General features: G+C 48.4%; 1 protein-coding gene across 1 annotated transcript; it reads right to left on the bottom strand.

The window, feature by feature from the left end:
* Window positions 1-2,006: 2,006 nt before the first annotated feature.
* On the bottom strand, window positions 2,007-20,670 carry LOC103607828 (Niemann-Pick C1-like protein 1). The gene is made up of 18 exons (XM_008592296.1): window positions 20,665-20,670; window positions 20,018-20,183; window positions 19,394-19,566; window positions 18,996-19,124; window positions 18,356-18,538; window positions 17,658-17,772; window positions 17,352-17,479; window positions 16,703-16,840; window positions 16,379-16,468; window positions 9,186-9,376; window positions 8,864-8,988; window positions 8,169-8,295; window positions 7,941-7,996; window positions 5,904-6,054; window positions 5,404-5,635; window positions 5,107-5,220; window positions 4,772-4,934; window positions 2,007-3,089 (listed from the first exon to the last, which is right to left on the bottom strand). The coding sequence occupies exons 1-18, from the start codon at window positions 20,668-20,670 to the stop codon at window positions 2,893-2,895; spliced, it is 2,484 nt and encodes an 827-aa protein (XP_008590518.1). The 3' UTR covers window positions 2,007-2,892.
* Window positions 20,671-21,263: the final 593 nt, after the last annotated feature.

Genomic DNA, 21,263 nt, shown 5'->3' with positions numbered 1-21,263 from the left:
CTACAATTCCTTGAAGTTGGTACGACAAGCAAACAGAAAGGACATTGTTGGGTGGGAGGGGGAGAGGAAGGAGGGAGGGGGGTTTCGGTAATGGGCAACAATAATCAACCACATTGTATATCAGAAAATAATTTAATTAATTAATTAATTAATTAAATTTAAATATACATATATATGTATGCACAGGTTATATGCAAATACAATACCATTTTATATTAGGGATTTGAGCATCTGCAAATTTTGGTGTCCACTGGAGGTCTGAACCAATTCCCCACAGATACTGAGGGACAATTGTTTTTGTGTGTGTGTGTGTGTGTACATATGTATATATGTATGTTTGTATAATAACATTATAAGGTTGAAAAAATGATAGAGGGACATTTTTATAGACACTTCATAACTATAAAAATTTCAATTTACCATAAAGATAAAACAATTCTAAACTTGTATTCACCTAATATGTACAAGTATGTGCATGTATGTGTATGTGTATACATATGTAGTCATGGGTCACTTAACAATGGGGATATGTTCTGAAAAATGCATCGTTAGGTATTTTTATCATTGTGCAAACATCATGGAGTGCACTTACACAAACCTAGATGATATAACATACTACACACGTAGGCTATATGGTATAGCCCATTGCTCCAACCACCGTCATATATACAGTCTGTCATTGACCAAAACATGATGTCATTTTATGGCACATGACTTACATAATACTATGACCAAGATTTATTTTAGCCAGAAATTTTGTTGTTTTCAGTGCAAGAATTAGCCACGTAACGGAGCCCACCACTTGCTCTCTTTTGAAATTCTTGATTTTAATCCTTTGCTGTTAAACATCTTGCAAATATTTTTTCCAACTCGTGTCTTTCAAATTCTTTAATATATTTTTTTGTTCGTGTTTGTGTGTTTACAGAAATTTTTAATTGTTATGTAATCAAACCTTTAGTCATTACCTTTATGGCTTCTGGACCCTGTATTTAGGAAACTTTTCTTACCCCAAGATTTTAACATACTCTTCTGTGTTCTCTTCTAATAGTTGTAGAGTTTCACTTTTATGTTTAGCTCTTTAGTCTATCTGTACTTTTGTTTTTGTATAGGGTGCAAGGCATAGATATCACTTTATTTTGATCCAAATGATTTGCTAACTGCTCCCACAGCAGTTACTGAATGGTCTGTCCTTTCCTCTGGTTATGAAATGTCACTGTTATTGGAAGCTGTTTTGTTCCTCAGATCTGTTTGTCTATCCTGCATCTGTGGAGTTTGTACAGGGTGATTTGTGTGATTTCTCCTCAGTCTCTGTTCCCTGGTAACTCTCCCTTTACCAGATCTCCTGTCCATCCTGGCCAGCCAGCGACCATCCCAAAGGAGGGCTACTGGTGCCTGGTACACAGGGCTCTTGTGAGGACCAGAGAGTAAATAGTAGGTTCCAGAAATGCTAGCTCCTTTCTACCCCCTTTATCTTGTCCTCCTTTCACATGTTAACAGGCCCTCTGAGCATAGGAAGCCACAGCAGCATCTCAGCCACACAAGGGCTGGACCCAGGGGCTCCCAGAAAGGCTCCAGGGGGTCTGGAATATTCCTTGACATTTTCATCCACTGTTGTGGCAAGGGACCTTCCTGGAAGCTGGTAGTTTGCATAGTGAGGCTCCCTCACTAAATGCACTGCAGGTTCTCTGGCAGGTGACCCAGGTGTTGCCTCCCTCATAGACTGGCCCTGGAAAGGGACAAGCTGCACATCCTGCTCGCAGCTGACTCCTAGGCTCTGTGCCCGCCCAGTCTGAGGGGAAGTTACTCCGACTCCTCAAAGGCACCTGTAAGGCAAGGGCACACAACCACCTGGCTACTTTCTTGAGAAGAGGGAGGGGAAACAGAACAAAACACAATCTAAAATATCTCCATAAATCACTCTCCCACACAAGTATAATTTGTGTCATTTACAAAAATTATCTTGAACCCAGAGGCAGCCAGAGTAGGACATGTAACATAAAACACTATTTCTGCTCAACAGATATTTATTAGGCACCCAAGTGCACATCCCAGAGCAAGGCTTCTTCCTCTCCTCTGGAGAGTTTAGGCTTCTGGAGAGTTCTCTACAGAGGCTCAGGTTGGGCTGGTTTAAGGCTAACAGACCAGTGCTCCATGCATGAGATGGAGGTGGGAGGCCCGGCCTGACCCCGAGGGCTCCCAGCCTTCAGACATGCAAGTGGTTTGTTTAGCAGCAACAGCCTTAGTAATTGATGGAGCTAGAGACCAAACCAAATACCACTTTCCAGGTGAGGCCAATCATGACCAGAGTATTTATGAGGACATCCTCCCAGGGCCTTCCCTCACCAGAGAGGACTGGAGATGACAGATCTGCAGGTGCACCCTGGATGGGGTGGCTGTTAGCTAGCCTCCCAGCCCTGGCTCTGGCCTGAGCCTCTGCCTCTCCTTGGTTTCCTGCAGGATCACAGCCAGGATGGGGGTCACTCTCTGTTCTCAGGGACACTGGTGAGTGTTAAGGACTTATGGACATGGAATTGAGACTTTTTTGACAGGAGAAGGGAAAAGTGAGATGAGAAGCAGGCATCAAGGAAGAGCCGGAGTCTGGGACCAGTGCAGAGTGTGTCTGTTCCTGGCAGCTCTGAGATCCAGAGCCCAGAAGCAGAAGCAAGCTCAAGCTGATGAGGTCCGAGTGACTTGGAAACCGGGGAAGCTACGGGTGGTGCTGCCTGGATGCCTTGTGGCCAGAGGGTGTGCCATCCTCCAGTGCCAGGTAGTCTCATGGGAACAGTCTCCTTCAGGCCCTGAGGAGGGGGTGGGTCAAGGCACAGCTACAGGGAAGACCCTCATGGCCTCTGTGTTCAGGGCCACAGAGCCTGAACGGGGGCTCTGGCTTCATCAGAGCTCCTTCCCATTGTTGGGCAAAGAGCCACTGATGGCACCAGCGCCCTTGACAGGATGGTCAAAGCCGTGGTTGACATAGGTGTTGGTTGTGCAGGACGGGGAGGGGTGCTTCAAGCAGGAGGCTGCCCTGGCCGCTGTCGCCTCCTCTGCCCACTTCACCTCCAGCATCAGAGCTGGGTTGACATCAGGCCCTGCAGAGAGACAGTGACAGAGGACCAGAATCAGAGGAGCAGGCAGGGGGATGTCTAGAGAGCGAAGGCTGAACCCCCAACCTCCATCTGCACCTCCCGCGCACTTGCTCTACTCTGTCCCCCAAACCAGTAGCTGCTTCAGCTGGCATTTATACCTGGCTGCCTCTGTGGGCGTGCTCTCTCAGGGAAAGCCCTGAGACCGCCCCAAGGACTTGTGACTGCCTCTCTCTCCCACTCCTCCTGGGACTCCCTGTGCTGACATCTGCAGCCAACAGAAGCTGTTCCTCACTCTACAACAAACTCAGGGCACAGAAGTCCCTTGGGGACTCTGTGCTCACCACATGCCTTTCTGAGTCATGCTTACATGGCCCAAGCTTCAGGAGGTCCTGGCCACTCTGTAGGGGGGGCCAGATCTGTAAGCTCCTTGTCCCCACTTCCCCCAGGCAATCTGGGAACTTCCAAGGAGCAGCCACCACCTGCAGCTCCTAGGCGCTGGGCTCCCCTCATCCAAGAAGACCCCAGGGCTGCCCCTCATTGCCCCTCTCTTGTGTCTCACCCGCCATGCCCAATACACAAACTCTCCTCTTCCAAAGAGGGTCAGGAAATCCCTAAAGAGACTGCCATGTCTCAGGAATGCTGGAGCTGTGTAGGTTCCCAGGTCTGTGACCCGGGGCAGGTGTCTCAGTTTCCTCATCTATAAAATGGGGATGACAACAATACCTTCCTCTAGGGGTGGGAAAGGAATTGAGGACACGTGTGTTGATGCACAAACACACCCTTCTGTAAATGTGATGTTATTCTATTATTATTACAGTCTGGTGAGGGGTAAAATTGAAATCCCAGTTCACCCACCCCGAGAGCCAGAAGTGCCCTTGTCCTGGGAGCTCAGTTTAAATCTCTGCGGGGGGAGATTTTTAATGGTCACATTCAACGACCCAAGGGTACAGGGAAATGGACACTTATGCACACTGCTAGTGTAAGTTTAAAAGGCAAAACTGTTCTGCAGGGTATTGACAGCTGGTATTAACAATAGCCGTTCATGGACTTTCTCTAAGAAAATGTTGGAGGATGAGGTCAGAGATTCAGCCACAAGGTTGTTCACTGCAGCACTGGCAATAATAGTGGAAAGTCAGAAGTAGTCTGATGTCCACCACTTGGGAGCTAGTTAAATTAGTGGAACCAAACAACAGGGTGGCATTTTCAAACTACAAATCACCTCCCATTAATGAGTCATGAAATCAACCCAGTAGATTAACACCAACATTTTTAAAATTAAAGATAGAATAGAACCGAAAATATCAGGATGCTTCACATGTGGTAAGGGCAAGTATTATTTTGCAGAACATTTGTTTTAGTTATATGTGTGTGTGTGCACCCATGCGCATCACCTCTCAGCATAAAATATATTTCTTGCTAAAGGTCATGCTTAAAAGTCCAGCACTGGTGCAGTAGAGATTCATAGGGCCACGTGAGACACACATCCGCTGACAAAGAAAGATGTTCACAATATATTAAGTGAACAACAGCAGCTTCCAGAACAGGAAGTGCCATGTGGTCATGGTCTTGGCTTCGTGAGTGCTTCTGACATTTGCACTCCCTGAGTTTTTGTGGTGCACATGCACGGTTGTCGTGGTTATCATCATAACCACAGCAGGCTGGCAGGAGCTGGCCTGGGCACTCACCCAGGTAGCTGAGAATGACTGGCAGGAAGACCAGGCCGTGCAGCAGGCCCAGCAGGGTGATCAGGAGGTTGAGGCGGAAGAAGAAGATCTGAATAAGCTGGGCCTTGGCAAGGCCCAGGACAAGGATGCCGGGCAGGTTGGTCATGGCCACCCCCGCGAATACCTAGGAGGTTACAGCAAGCTGTCAGACGGGGCACAGGTGATCAGGAGGGACAGAGGGCATCAGATGGGGCACAGAGCATCAGGCGGGACAGGGTGTCAAGCGGGCTACAGAGTGTCAGATCGGGCAGAGGGTGTCAGGCAGGGCACAGGGAAGCCCACCCTACCCCACTTACAGCACTACCCATGGAGATGGTGGCTTCCTTGGCCCTCTCCAGCCGAGTGGGCTTGGTGCTGATGGCAAAGGAGCGGGTGATGTGGGACACAAACTCCACAGACATGCCCACCGCCTGAGGCAGAAAGGGGGCTTCAGCAGAGAAAGGCAGAGGCAGGGAAGGAGCCAGGAGACGAGGTCACTACTGGGACCAGCGGGGCAGGTGTCTGGATTCTAGACATAACTGGCACTGTCCTATGAGGCTGGATCCCCAACCGCCCCTCCAGGGGCCACCTGGTGCTTGTGTCTGGCAGGTTACCGAGACCAGGTTGATGAGGGACACGGCATTGTAACTGATGCCCGCCAGGGCCATGAAGCCAACGGTGTCCACAAGTATCATGACGATGGAGATGAGGTTGAGGAGGCCAGAGCGCAGGTCCATGCCCAGCAGGAGGCAGCAGACGGCGAAGGTGGGCACGAGGCAGAGGCTGAGCGTGAAGAGCCCCTCGGGGAGCACGGTCAGGTACTGCTCGTAGAATACGTTAGAGATCCTGCCAGAATGCAGAGTGTGACCACAAGTGCAGGCCTCGCAGGTCTTAAGGTGGGCAGGACACCCCATTTCAGAAGGAGGACACTGGGACTCAGAAAGGCATATGTTGGGGACCAGAGTGAGAAATGCGCAGGTCCCAGGTGGCAGCCGGAGCCTTCTGAGCCAAAGCTGGCCCTTGTCTCATGCAATCCCTTACAAGCCCACAGCCCTAACCTCCTGTTCCTGGAAGTCACTCCCACCTCCCTTCGGCCCGGCCACCAGGTCCTCACGTGTAGGGGAAGACCTCAAAGGCCGGGTCTGTCCCCGGCACCTTCCTCAGGTCAGCAGTGATGTTGGTTGCCAGCTCCCGAGCTGCCCGCAGAGCTTTCGTGTAATCCTGTGAGTTCTTCAGGGGCGTGTGGTAAGCCATGAACCGGGAAGCTGGGCGGCCATAGGACATGGGGAAGGGAAACACAAAGGTTAGAGCCTGCCCCAGGACACCCTCAGAATGCCCTAGGGACAGTGGCATGGGCGTGTGACCAGGCTGGGTTCAGGGCTCTGCCACTTCCATTTGAAATTCTTAGTAAAGTCTGTGCAGGTGGCCAGGATTTTCATTTTGCACCAGCACCACACTCTGTAGCTGGTCCTGCTGTGGTGAGAGACCTGCATCCAGCATGACCTTTGACAGATGGAGCCTAAAGAGATCTCCCTGGTGAACCCAAATTCTTCTCTCTATGGTTTCAAAATGTGTATTGGATTTTTTAAAATTAACATAGTTTTCAAGTTTGTATATTCCTAAAAGAAAAAACTAAAAGGAAGACAGAAAAATGAACACAGTCGAATTGTTAGCACTGTGGCTTAGGGCTCCTGCTGGGCAAGCACAATAAAGATTATTTCTTCAGGGCCGGCCCGGTGGTGCACTGGAGAGTGCGCCACTTGGGAAGCGTGGCGGCACTCCCGCCGAGGGTTCGGATCCCATGTGGAGACTGGTTCCCGCTCACTGGCTGAGCGCGGTGCGGGCGCAACACTGAGGGTTGCGATCCCGTTACCGGTCAGTAAAAAAGACAAAAAAAAGGAAAAAAAAAAAAAAGATTATTTCTTCATTGTGTACAAGGAGCATGTGTATCAGGAAACAAAACAGTAGAGCTATGTACATGTGGAGAAAGAAGGACAAGAGAAATGCTCTTGGACACATACAACCTGAGATCAGAATGATCCTTAGATCAGGATAGGTGCCTGAAGAGCCTCTGCCAGGCCTCTGAACCACCTAGAAGTCAGTTAACACAGCCACCCCAACCCAGAAATTCAGATCTAGCAGGTCTCATGTGAGGCCTAGAAACTGGCGTTTCAATCAATTTCCAGGTGATGCTGATGCTGCTGGCCAGTGGACCCCACTTTGAGAAGCACTGCTATAGACTAACCTAGTGACACGTGAAGAGACTAAGTCCAGAGGTAGGTGCAGACCTGCCCCAGGTCATGGGGGTTGGCGTCCCCATCTGCTCCCTCCACAGCCTGCTCCTCTGTCCCTTACTGAGACACCACTACTGTCTGTCCACACCAGCCCCGCCATACTTGCCCTGCATAGCCTGTGATACCCAGGGACCAGGGCCAGGGCGGGATGGGATGAGCTACCCCTCCTGGAAGATGGGAACTTCACAGAAAATTTATCTAGGAGGGTGGGGCGAGCATCACCCTCAGTCAGTTTGTTCCTAATAACTCAAACTGTGGATTATTTCAGTACAAAGGAAAAGAATCCATCAGAAGCTTCCCCATCCACCACCCACCCCCAGGCCCATCTCCAGCACCAGCTCCACCAGAGTCCCCACGTCAAACACGTGTGCACAGAGGCCAGCCCCTTCGTGCAGACGCTGCCTTGTTCTGCTGTCTGCTGTGTTAAACTGGCCACACGTTGTGAGTGCTTTCTGCTAGCAGTCTGGCTTCACCTCCCTCACTACTTTTCGAGGCTGCTGGATTCCGCTGCACCAGGGCCTCCTAATGCATTTAGTCAGCTGCCCATTGCTGACTCTGGGTCTGACTTGTATGAGAAAAGGTGCTCAGCTTGGGGTGGGTGGCTCCCGAGTATGGCATCAACTGCTGAGAGAATTCCACGTATTGCATGCTGACCATGGACTTCGGGGTGGGAGAAGGGGTGAAGTCTCAGGACGTGGAGTTGGGAGACAGGATCCCTGCTGACAGGGCCCGGGTAGTTAGAAGCCCCCCACAAAGGAGAGGGAAGAAAAGATGCGAGATGAGGAGAGGCAGTTCCCTGGGATTCTTAGGGGCCCTCAAAGTCTTTGGTCCCTCACTCCAGGTAAGGCCATGCTTACCTAAAACCTGGCCATCTGTGCCCAAATCCACAGAGGTGTTGTATGCTGCCAGGCCACTGCAAGGAGACACCATAGTAAAAGCTTAGCCAGGGACCAGCCTCCTCCTATCTGTCCGGCCAATAGCCACCCTAGAGATGCCCCTCATGGTCTCTTCCTGCCCCTCTGTGTTCTCCTCCTCCTGGGGCCCACACATCCACACTTCCCAGCAGAAGCCCCTCCTGAACCTACCCTTTGGGACAGTTGATGTTGGGTGGGTCGCTCAGGAACCAGGGAAGATACTTGTGGAACTGCTCCACTGAGGGTCGCACAGGGTTGGCTGTGTAGCTCATGCAGTACTTTAAGCAGTTGAAGAAGCCTGCAGATAGGGCTCTGGGCAGTGGCCCCCCAGGGCCAGGCAGCTCCTGCTCTGTCCCCCTTCTCCACTCCCATCAAAGGTACCCCCAGGCATTCCCACCTGCATGAGTCACTTCTAGGGAGATTTCCACTTGTTGTCTCTAACTGGGGAGAAGTTCCCCTCTTAGTTACAGAAACTACCAACACCTATGGACAGGTGGGGAAGGGAAGTTTGGGGCAGAGAAACGAGCCCCACAGGAGCCTCTCACTCCACCTACAAATACAGCTGCTCCAGTGGCAGGGCCACATGCCAACCTCAGCTTCCCACACCTGATGTCCCACTGCCCTCAAGTGCCACATGCCCCGCAAGTGCGGGCATAACACAGAAGGAGCATGAGTGTGAGGATGCCTGGTGGCCCAGCACAGCCACAACACACGTTCCTCACAGAGCTGCTGCTCTGAGGCCCAGCCCACTCCCTGCACCGGGCCCTGCAGTAGGGACGGGGGGGTTGCACAAGCCTCGCCAGTCCTCTCTCTTGCCTCAGTTTCCCCAAGCTGTGGTGGAATGAATACCGAGGCCCCACACTCACTGACGGTCGAAGGGCAGAACTCATCCTTATTGGGGCCAGAGGTGTAAAGGCGGCAGCAGGAGGATGGGGTCAGCCAGTCAATGAAGTCATCCACCCAGGAGGAGGCGGGGATGGCCAGGTAGGACCTGAGATCCGGGGGAGTCAGGGGCAGGACCAGCCAGGTGAGGGTGGACCCTTCCTGTGGCCCAACCCCCATGCTGGGCCTCCCTAGACATATAGCAGCAGGTGGACAGCAGGGCAGGGGCAGGGGTAGAGCAAGCAGGAAGAGGGGACTGGAGGACACAAGGAGCAGGCCAGGGGCCTAGGTGGGCCAGGCACTCACTCCTCAGGAAACTCAGTGGCATACTGGATCTTCTGGGTTAAGGAGTAGTTATTGCAGCCTGCACTGGAGCAGATGGCATTCATGCCTGCCTCACTGGAGAAGTTGTAGCCCGAGGTGGTGACAAAGTACACTGGGGCCCCTACCTCAAAGTAGTGGTTCAGGAAGACGAAATAGTCGAGCAGGTACGAGTCCTGAGAGCAGAGGAGCGTCAGTGAGCCTTGGGAGGCCATACACACTCCTAAAGGGCTCACACTAGCTCACACTCACAAAGGTACACATGCTGAGAGGTCCATTCTCCAAGGTACCCACATAGAGGTACACACACAGAAGTACATTCTCAGAGGTACATGTTCAGAGGTACACATTCAGAAGTACATGCTCAGAGGTATATGCTCAGAGGTACATGCTTGGAGGTACATGCTCAGAGGTACACAGAGGTATGTACAGTGGTGCACACTTAGAGGTACACACAGAGGTATACATGGATTTACATGCTCTGAGGTACATGCTCAGAGGTTTTTGCATGGAAGTACATGCACAGAAGCATACAAACAAGGTATAGACAAAGGGACATACTCAGAGGTCATACATAAGGTACATACAAAGAGGGACAAGCACAGACGAACATGCTCAGAGGTATTCTCACAGATGTACACAGTGCAATTACAAAGGTACGTGGTTTTAGGTGTACCCACAGATATACATGCTTCAAGTTTCACACATACAAGTATAATCATAGGTGCACACACAGAAGTACACTCATGGAGGTTGCAAGCACAGAGCAATACATATCACCCTGTGTGAACACATTAACAAACACACGAACATGCATTATACTTTTAACCCTTCCTATCATCCCCAATTTTCCACAGCCACAGTCTAATAAGCTGACCTGTGACCATAACCCATATTTGCCTGCACATGTAAATGTCCATGTGCACACTGTCAAGACCATGCACCAGGCATCTTCATGTTCTGTTCCCTTCTATGACATAAAACCTCAGAGTGACATCAGGGAAAATGGTGGAGTAGGAAGCACCAGGAATCTGTTTCCCCATCTAGATAACAATCACACTGGCAGAAGCTGTCCGATGTCACTGTTTAGGAACTCTGGAGTATACTAAGGGCTGGGAGCATCCAGTATAAGGCTTGAGTGGTAAATTGTGGTTAATTGTGGTCAATTTCAGCTTTTAGTACAGTAGCAGCTACCCATTCCCCACTCCCAACCTGAAGGAATGCAGTCATACATGCATTCCAGGAGCAGCTTGCACATGGCTTGCAGGAGGCAGGGTAGGCAATAAGGACTCTGTCTTCCAAATATCAAGGATCTGAGTTCTGATCACTGATTGCTGCTTCTGATCTTGGTGATGAAGACACATGGGCAGGCAGCCATGATGATTGGAACTCCCAGTACCCTTCTTGCAACCCCCCACCTCTGGCTAAAGTGACTTCCAGGAGATTTAAAGGGTAAGCATCTGTTTCTCTCCCTTCATTTCCCCTTTTTCTCTTTTTGGGAGTCATACATTTAAGGATTAGGACATTCAAAAGCATCCAGAAATACAGGGGAATCACCACAAATGCCCAGAGAGAGGTGCAGGCTCAGAAAAGACCTGATGAGACATTAATTTTACACCTCAGGCTGATCCCAAGCACATCAACAGTAAATAAAGCAAAATAAAGCAAACCCTGGAGAAGGGGGAGAATCTGATCTCTGGAGTTACAACATTATAAGACTCAACTGTACATTTTTCAACAATAACAGGGCCAGCCCATGGCTCACTTGGGAGAGTGTGATGCTGATAACACCAAGGCCATGGGTTCAGATCCCTATATAGTGATGGCCAATTCACTCACTTCGGAGAGTGTGGTGCTGTCAACACCAAGTCAAGGGTTAAGATCCCCGTACTGGTCATCTTTAAAAAAAAATAACAACCACCTAAAATCACACAGAGTACAAAAGAATAAAAAAGTAAAAGAAAAAATCAAAAACATACAAAAAAAGGAAATATGGCCCATTCAAAGGAAAAAAATTATTTGACAGAAACTGTTCCTGAGAAAGATCAGATAGCAAATTTACTAGACAAAGACTTTAAAACATCTGTCTTAAAGTTGCACAAAGAGTTAAAATAAGACATAGACAGTCAAGAAAATGATTTATGAACAAAATGAAAATACCAATAAAGAGAAAACCTAAAAAGGAACCAAAAAGCCATTCTGGAGCTGGAAAGTACAATAACTCAAGTGAAAAATTCACTAGAGGAATTCAAAAGCAGAATTGGGCAGTCAGAAGAAATAATTAGCAAACTGAAGGTAAGACCATTGAAATTATCAAGTCTGAGGAACAGAAAGAAAGAAGAAAAGTGAACAGAGCAGAGCCTAAGTGACCATTGAGACATCATCAAGTGGACTAACATACTTATTGTGGGAATTCCAGAAGGAAAAGAGAGAAATAGGCAGAGAAACTATTTGAAGAAATAATGGCCAAAAACTCCCCATGTTTGATGAAAGAAATGAATATAAACATCCAAGAAACTCAGAAAACTCCAATAGGATAAACTCAGAGACCCACACCAAGGCACATTACAATCCAACTGTCAAGAGACAAAGACAAAAGAGAATCTTGGAAGCAACAAGAGAGAAGCAACTCATCACGTACAAAGGATCCTCAATAAGATTATCAGCATATTTCTCATCAGAAACTGTGAAGGCCAGAAGGCAGTGGATTTGTGTATTCAAAGTGCTAAAGGAAAAAAATGTCAACCAAGAATCCTATTTCCAGCAAAACTGTCCTTCAGAAATGAGGAAGAAACTAAGACATTCCTAGGTAAACAAAAGCTGAAGGAGTTTGTTACCACTAGACCTTCCCTGCAATAAATGATAGAGGGAGTCCTGTGGGTTGAAATGAAAGGACACTAGACAGTAAATCAAAGATGTATAAAGAAATAAAGATTCTTGAAACAGGTAAATAAACGGACAATTATAAAAGCTAATATTATTATAACTTTGGTTTTTAACTCCACTTTTTGTTTTCTACATGATTTAAGAGGCTAATGCATAAAAACAATCATTAGTCTATGTTTTTGGATACATAATGTATAAAGATGTAATTTTGTGACATCAAAAACTGAAAGGGTGTGAGATGGAGCTGTATAGGAGCAGAGTTTTTATATGCTGTTGAAGCTAAGCTATAGAACGTACACAAAAAGAAATGAGAAGGGAATTTAAAGTTTCACTACTAAAAATAAACACAAAAGTCAGTAATGCAGGAAATAAGAGACAAAAGGCTATCAAGCATATAGAAAACAAATAGCAAAACGAGAGAAGTAAATCTCTCCTTATCAGTAATTAACCTAAATGTAAATAGGTTTAACTCTCTAATCTCTAAAGGACAAAGATTGACAGAATGGATAAAAAATACATGATCTAACTATATGCTGTCTACAAGAGACTCACTTTACATTCAAATACAGAAATGGTTTAAAAGTAAAAGAATGCAAAAAGATATCCCATGCAAATAGTAACCAAAAGAGAGTAGAGGTAACCATACTAATATCAGACAAAATAAACTTCAAATCAAAAAGCTTACAAGAGACAAAGGACATTATATATTAGTAAAAGTTTCAACACAGCAAAAAGACATAACAATTATAAACATCTATGTGCCCAGTAATAGACCATCAAAATATCTGAAGCAAAAATTTACAAAATTGACAGGAGAAATATACAGTTCTGCAGTAATAATTGGCGAGTTCATTATGCCACTCTCAGTAATAGATAAGACAACAAAATAGAAAATAAGTAAGGAGGGCCGACCCCATGGCTCACTTGGGAGAGTGCAGTGCTGGGATTGCAGCGGCGCTGGGCGCGCCGAGAATAGAAAATAAGTAAGGAGGGCCGACCCCATGGCTCACTTGGGAGAGTGCAGTGCTGGGATCGCAGCGGCGCTGGGCGCGCCGAGGCCGCAGGTTCAGATCCTATATAGGGATGGCCGGTGCGCTCACTGGCTGAGCGCAGTGCGGGTGACACCAAGCCAAGAGTTATGATCCCCTTACCGATCACAAAAAAAAAAAAAAAAGAAAGAAAATAAGTAAGGAAATACTTGAACAACACAATAACCACAGTGCGGGTGACACCAAGCCAAGAGTTATGATCCCCTTACCGATCACAAAAAAAAAAAAAAGAAAGAAAATAAGTAAGGAAATACTTGAACAACACAAGCCAACTACATCTAACATACACAGAACATTACCCAACAACAGAATACACACTCTTCTCTAGTGCACGAGACATTCCCAAGGATAGACCATATGTTAGGCCACATATTAAATCTCAGTGGAAAGTATCTTCTTCAACTACAATGGGATGAAGTTAGAAATAACAGAAGAAAAAACTGGAAAATTCACAAATTTGTGGATATTATACAACACCCCCATAAACAACCAATGGGTCAAAGAAGAAATCACAAGGGAAATAAGAAAATACTTAGAGATGAATGAAAATGAAAACACAACATACCAAAACTTATGGGATGCAGCAAAAGTAGTACTGAGGGGGAAATTTATATCTATAAATGCTTCCATTAAAAAAGAAAAGATTTTGGGCCAGCCTGTGGCTCACTCGGGAGAGTGCGGTGCTGATAACACCAAGGCCACAGGTTCAGATCCCGTATAGGGATGGCCAGTTAGCTCACTGGGTGGGCGTGGTGCTGACAACACCAAGTCAAGGGTTAAGATCCCCTTACCGGTCATCTTTTGAAAAAAAAAAAAAGAAAGAAAGAAAAGATTTCAAATCAACATCCCAGCTTTACAAATTAAAGAACTAGAAGAAAACAAAAAAACTAAACCCAAAGCTAGCATGAGGAAGAAAATAATAAAAATTAGAGCAGAGAATAAATAAGAAAGAGAATAGGAAAACAGTAGAGAAAATCAACAAAACCAAGAGTTGGTTCTTCCAAAAGATTAACAAAAGTGACAACTCTTTAAGTAGACTAAAGAAAAAAAAGACTCAAAATTATTAAAATCAGAATTAAAAGTGGGGACACGAGTACCAATTCCATGGAAATAAAATGGATTATAAGAAAGTACTAAGGACAATTGTATGCATAAAAATCAGATAGAGGAAATGGACACATCCTAGAAACACAAAAAATACAAAGACTGAATCAGGAATAAATGGGAAATCTGAATAGACCCATAACGAAGAAGAAGATTGAATGAGGGAACAAAAGCCTTCCCAACATAGAAAAGCTCTGGACTTGATGGCTTCACTGGTGAATTCTACCAACATTTAATGAAGAATTAACCCCAATCCTCATCAAACTCTTTCAAAAAAATTGCAGAGGAAGGAACACTTCCTAACTCATTGTATGAGGCCAGCATTGCCATAATACCAAAAGCAGACAAAGACATTACAAGAAAACTACAAACCAATATCCCTTATGAACACTGATGCAAAAGTCCTCAACAAAATACCACCAAACTGAATTCAACAGCATATTAAAAGGATTATACACCATGACAAAATTGGATTTATTACTGGAATGTGAGGATGGTTCAACATATGAAAACCAGTTAATGTACTACACCACAGTAGAATGAAGAAAAAAAATCACATGATCATTTCCGTTGATGCAGAAAAGAAAATTCAACATCCTTTCCTAATAAAAATGCTCAAAAAACTAGGAATATAGTGATCTTCCTCAACGTGATAAAGGCCATGAATGAAAACCCAAGGCAAATATCATACCTGATGGCGAGTAACATGAAAGCTTTTCCTATAAGATCAGAAACAACACAAGGATGCTTACTTTCACCACTTCTATTCAACATAGTATTGAAAGTCCTAGTCAGAATAATTAGGCTAGAAGAAGAAATTAAAGGCATCTAAATGGGAAAGTAAGAAGTAAAGTTATCTTCATTCATAGATGACATGATCTTATATGTAGAAAACCCCAAAGGCTTTACTAAAATAAATAAATAAACTGTTAGAGCTAATAAACAAATTCAGCAAAGTTGCCAGTTACAAAATCACGTCACAAAAAAATCAGTTGTATTACTATACGCCAATAATAAACAATCTGAAAAGGAAATTAAAACAGTTCCATTTACAGTGCATCAAAAAGAATAAAATACTTGGGAATTAACTTCACCAAGCAAGTGAAAGACTTGTACACCAAAAACTACAAAATATTGCTGAAAAATTTAAAGAAAACATAAATAAATGGAAAGACATCCTGTGTTCATGAATTGGAAGATAATATTGTTAAGGTGTCAATACACCCAAAGCAATCTACAGATTCAGTACAATCCCTATCAAAATACCAATGTTGGGCCAGCCCACGGTTCACTTGGGAGAGTGTGGTGCTGATAACACCAAGGCCATGGGTTCAGATCCCTATATAGGGATGGCCGATTAGCTCACTTGGGAGAGCGTGATGCTGACAACACCAAGTCAAGGGTTATGATCCCCTTACCGGTCATTTAAAAAAAAAAAAATACCAATGTCATTTTTTGAAGAAATGGAAAAATTCATCCTAAAATTCATATGGGAACCTGAATAGCCAGTACAATTTTGATAAAGGAGAACAAAGTTGGAAGACTCACACTTCCTGATTTCAAAATTTACCACAAAGCTACAGTAGTTAAAACTGTTTGGTACTGGCATAAAGACAGACATAGAGACCAATGGAACAATAGAGAGCACAGGAATAAACCCTCACATATATGGTCAAATGATTTTGGACAAGGGGGCAAGACCATTCGATGGAAGGGACAAGAACTGGTGCTGGGAAAACTGGATATCTACTTGCAAAGTAATGAAGTTGAACCCTTACCTACCACCATATACAAAAATTAAAATGGATCAAAGACCTAAATGTAAGACCTAAAGCTATAAAACTTTTAGAAGAGACATAGGGGAAAACTTCATGACATTACATTTGGCAGTGATTTCTTGGATATGACCCAAAGGCACAGGGCACAAAAGAAAAAGTAAACAAACTGGACGTCACTTAGCTCTTGTGTTTTTCATGCATGGATGTGGCTTCTCTCCCTTGCTGCACTGGGGCACCTCTGAGGGGTGAGCAATTCTGTGCTGCCTGCCAAGCCCCTGGCCCGTGCAGCCCCGACCTGCTCTGTGCTGTTGCCCCTCCCCAAATCCCAGGGGACCAAGGATTGGGAAGGGCCCAGGCTCACCTTGGGCAGTGCCAGCTCCTGGTCCAGCCCCACACTAATCTGGCACATGAAGTAGAGACTCACTCCAAACAGGGCCAGAAACAGGAATGGCTTAGGAGGGAAGTACTGCATGAGAACCTGCCCAACCAACAGCCTCCCATCTCCCACCAAATTTGAGTCCAGTTTGGGATGTCATGGGAAACATTCTGGAGTTGGGCAGACTTGAGTGCCAGTCCCAAGTATCAGCACCTGGACTGGGGTAACCTCTCCACCCTCAACCCCGATCTCCCCATGGTGAGGTCCCACCCAGTACCCCTGGCCTTGGGTGGTGTGCGGCCCACTCACCACGACCCTGCGGGTGAGCCAGTGCAGCAGGAAGGGGGCGTAGACCTTGTGGAAGAAGCGGAGCAGGAGCCCCTCGCTTTGGCCAGGCGGGGGCAGGTCCCGGTGCCTGAAGCAGCAGCAGACATCCTGCTGGGAGGCCTGGAGGGAGGAGGCAGCACTTCAAGGTGGCCCCAGAGCAGTTCCTGGGGACTGCCTCCATTGCCACCCCGCCGTAGGGAGTGCCACCTTCTGTAAGTGGCCCATGCCATTGCAGCATCATGGGTACATGCCCGTGTGCTGTTTTCATTGCTCTTATTTTCTGTCTTGATAAAATATCTTTGAATTTTACACCATCACAGAACCAATAACTCAACTTCTGTCAACTTCTCGTATTTATTTTGTGACCTCATGTACTGTGGGAGGTTTGAGCATATTTCCAAAAATTGCCAAAATGAAAATATTCTTCTGTGGGAAATTGGGGAATGTGCAGCCCAAGTATTCCCCTCCCAGCACGATGTCCTTCTCCCCACCCCACTCTCTGGGCCATCTCTGTGGCAGTGAGGCCACCCCACCTCCTAGCCAAGGTGGGATCCCAGGGGTAGATCCTCCTACCCGGGGTCCCCCAAACCCTCCAGGCAGAGGTCCCCAGTCCTGGCCCAGCTGTCCTTACCTCCTGCCTCTTGCTGTCCAGGGAGAGTAGGGCCACAAAGGCTGACATCTGCAACAGGAAGTTGAGGATCACCGCAAGGCCAGATGTCAGGGCGAAGGTCCGCACAGCCGGCATGGGGGTCAGGGCTCCTGGGGGGTGGGGAAGCAGAGGGCTGTCAGGGCACTCTGGCTTCAGGGGTGGAGTGGACACCTGCACAGACAGGGTGCAGAGGGAAAGGACTGTGCCCTGTATCCTCTACTCCAAAAATTCTCGGGCACTAACCCAGCAGGCCAGCGCCTGGGTGGGGAGGGGCCGCCCCAGGCTCACCTAGGAAGAAGCAGATGGCCTCTGAGAGGCTGCACAGCAGCATGCTGGGGGCCACTCTGCTCAGGGCTCGGCCAATGTGTGCCTCCCGCTGCTCCCCAGGCCTCCGAGGCATCCTCTGTGTGGGAACAGCAGGGATAAGGTCCAGAGCCCACCAACGGTGCCATCCTTGAAAGGCCAGCAGGGAGCTGGCAAGTGCTCAGAGTCTTGGCCAAGCCTGAGGAATTGCCCTGACCTTCCCAAGTCAGGAACAGACCCTGGGAACCCTCTCCACGGCCACACTTGTTGCTTCTAGTGTCTGAACCAGAGAAATGTTTGGTACGTTTGGGATATCTATAGCATCCTTGTTCCAAGCATCATGGAACCCTAAATGTTCCCCAACAGAGGGAGGCTAAGTCAACTCGGAATTATCCTATGGAACGCTGCAGAGAAGCACAAAGATGGGAATGGCACTAGCAAGCCAACACGGGAAGCATTTACCCGACGCCATGCGGGGTTAACAGAAAGCAAGTTCCATGACAGATGGGATGGATGCACTTAGTCAATGCACTCTGTTCTACAGGTACTGCAAACATGAGTGGCACCGCACAGACAGGGCCTGCAAGAAGGCCCAGCACACCAGTCCCGTCTGGTGGGGGGCGGGGGAGTGGTTTGGGAGTGGAGGGGGTGGTCAGGGCCATGGAGAACTCCTTCCTTCTTACCTGGTACTCAAGAACAAAGATGAAGATGTTGTCGGCCCCCACAGCAAGCACCAGGAAAGGAACCACTTGGAGGATGATCAAGGAGGAGGGGACACCCAGGTAAGAGAAGAAGCCCATGGCAGCCATGACTGCTCCCAGCACCATGGCCACCCCGCCTAGGCCCAGCGTGGCCTTGGAGTCCACCTGCAATGCAGCCAGGCTCAGGCTTCTGGCCACCAGGACATCTCCCTGGGTAGGCCCCCCACCCCAGTCCGGGGGGCAGTGGGCAGCAGGTAAGCCTCTCGGTGCTGCCCACAGCAGCAAGCAGCTCACGTCTGCAGTGCCATCCTCCCGAGGACAGGCCCCTGGCACCCAAAGGCATGGGTGAGCCTGCACATCCTCCTTGAGCACGCATCACAAGACGTGCTAAATATTAGCTTCATATCTGGACAAATGGGTATATGTCAAGGAACAGAAAACTGCTCTTGACCTTTCAACACGGAGCACTTCCAAGAAACATCACCCTTTGGGAGAGCCACTTTGGGTGTGTCCACATGGCTGTTTTGAGGTGCTCTGGTTAGGAAAGTGTTAGAAAAAGGCCTGCTGGAGATGTCCGGGGCCCTCAGCCAGCCCACCTGGCTGTGATCCTCCCACCTCTCACCAGCACACGGCTACAGCTGGAGTAGCTGCCTAGGGCCAGGGAGATGTACAGGAAGATGACAATGTAGCTGACGGCAAAGATGGGCAGGTCCTCAGCCGTAGTACGGTTGATCTCATCCTCCAGAGAGCGCTGCAAACACACCCAACCAGCCCCCCTGACTGCTTGCTCTGGCCAGGCCAGCTCTCAAGAGCTCAGTCACTGGCACGGTGTTGCCAGTGTGTTGGCTCACCGTGCCAGGTGGCCTTCTATGAGCCCCAGTAAGACTATGACTATCACAGTCACCCTGTTCAGAGCAGGCAGCCACTGTCCAGAGTTCCTCAGGAAGGGGCAGGGTCAGGACGGGGACACAGAAGCCACCTGGGTTGCACTACCGGAGCCTGGGACCCCACAGCCCCTACCTCAGCCATGAATGCGACCTGGAACATGCCGGCCGTCCTCTGCTGGAAGGCTTGCATCTCCTCCAAGAAGGCCCCCTCCCAGAGCTTGGCCTGGGCCAGGCGGGGGTCCCCAGCAGCATAGTTGTTGAGGGAGAAGGTCATGATCAGGGCCTCCGCCTCAGAGTAGTCCTTTCCTGGGAAAAGCAATGCTCAGCCCACCTCCAGCTACACCCATGCCTGCCTCCCTCTTCAGCTACTCCCCTGCCTCCCTAGCCCTCCAGCTGTACCACTGTCTCCCTCCTCCTTCCAGCTGCACCTGTCTCCCTCCCTCTTCAGCTGCACCCCTGCCTCCCCTCTCTCCTACTCCACCCTTTCTCATTCGAATCATGGCCTTACTCCCTATACCCCACATTCCTCTTTCAGCCAAAAGCGAGATCTTTGGACACAGGCACAACACCAGAGCACCTGGGCAGTGCTGAGAGAAGATGAAGGAGGTGGCAGAGAGAGGAGGCAGTAGGGGCTCTGTCTGCAGCCAGCAAAAGTTGGGCCACCCCCAGGCAGCAGGAACCCCCATCACCACTCCTACCCCCCTGTCTATTATTCCTGCTCCTTCCTTGGGCTCCTTTCCAGGCCTTCCCAGCTTACCTTTGTACCCCCCCACAGCGAGGTAAGGGAAGACAGGGGCCCCGTAGTCAGCTATACAGCTCAGGGCCAGGGATGTGCCATCTTTGTAGGTGAGCGGGGCGCTGCAGGGAGACACCACAAAGGGAAGGGGACTTTCCTGGCCCTGTCCAGTCCCTGCAGCCCCCGCCTGCCCCGGCCCACAGCATCAGGGAGGCTGAGCTGAGGGACACTGGCTGCAGATCATCTGGCCCAGTGGATTCTAAATGGCTTTCTTCCAACAAGATCTCATGCGGGCCCATCCAGGAGCAGGCTGGCGCTGCCCCAAGTGCTTCCTTTGTGCCCAGCAGGGACTGCTCTGGGCACCGTCTCCCTGTGCCTCTCATGTCCCCTCAAACCATCATGACCTTCCAGACTGCATCATTATTTGATTCCCAGATGAAGAAAGTGGATTGAGCATCACGCCTAAGGTCCCAAGGGGGTGGGGGAGACAGAATTTGAGCCCAAGCAGTCTTGCTCAGGCTGCCTTAAACGCTGCTCTCTCAGCTTCCTCCTTCCACCCAGGGCCTTCCAAACCCTCCAGGCATTGTGTTCCAATTTGGGGCCTTAGAGCCCAGGAGCCAACATGTCCATAGTTCACCAGCCTGATGCCCTGGAGCAAGTCTGGACACCTTCATCGTCACGCTTTCTGCAGACTGCATGGCTGTGAAGATGCGGTGGGATTCCCAGACATGGCTCTCTAACGCCCTTGTCGGCTCTGAGCGAGCAAGGGCATCCATCACCAGCTATTCCTGACAGTGCCGGTTGCTATGTGACCCTGAGCAGCTTACCACACTTCTCAGAGCCTGTTTTTCTGTCTGTGAAATGGGGATAATCAGACCACCCAAGAGTTGTGAGCATCCAAAATCAAAATAAAGATGATACACGAGGACTGGAAGCCTGCAATCAGACATGATTCTTGGGTCAGACCCTTGCTGTGGTCCCAGAGCAACCAGCGGCTCCTCTGTCCTGCCATTCCTGAGGGACAGCCTTTGGTTCATGGCACAGGCACTCTGGGAAACAGTCCAAACTTGGGGCTCAGCTGATGGGCAGAGAGCATTGACTCTTGTCTAATCCAGCAGTTTTCAAAGTGTGGCCTGGGGCCCCCCCAGGAGTCCTGGAGACCCTTTCGAGGGTCTGTAAGGTCAAAACTGTTTTCATAATAACACTAACATGCTATTTGCCTTTTCCTTTTTTTTTTTTTTTTTTTTTTTTTTTTTTTTTTTTTGTC

Source organism: Galeopterus variegatus, unplaced genomic scaffold, assembly GCF_000696425.1.
Source record: "Galeopterus variegatus unplaced genomic scaffold, G_variegatus-3.0.2 Scaffold7746, whole genome shotgun sequence".
NCBI classification, from domain to species: domain Eukaryota; kingdom Metazoa; phylum Chordata; class Mammalia; order Dermoptera; family Cynocephalidae; genus Galeopterus; species Galeopterus variegatus.
This window is presented reverse-complemented; position numbering and strand designations above follow the sequence as displayed.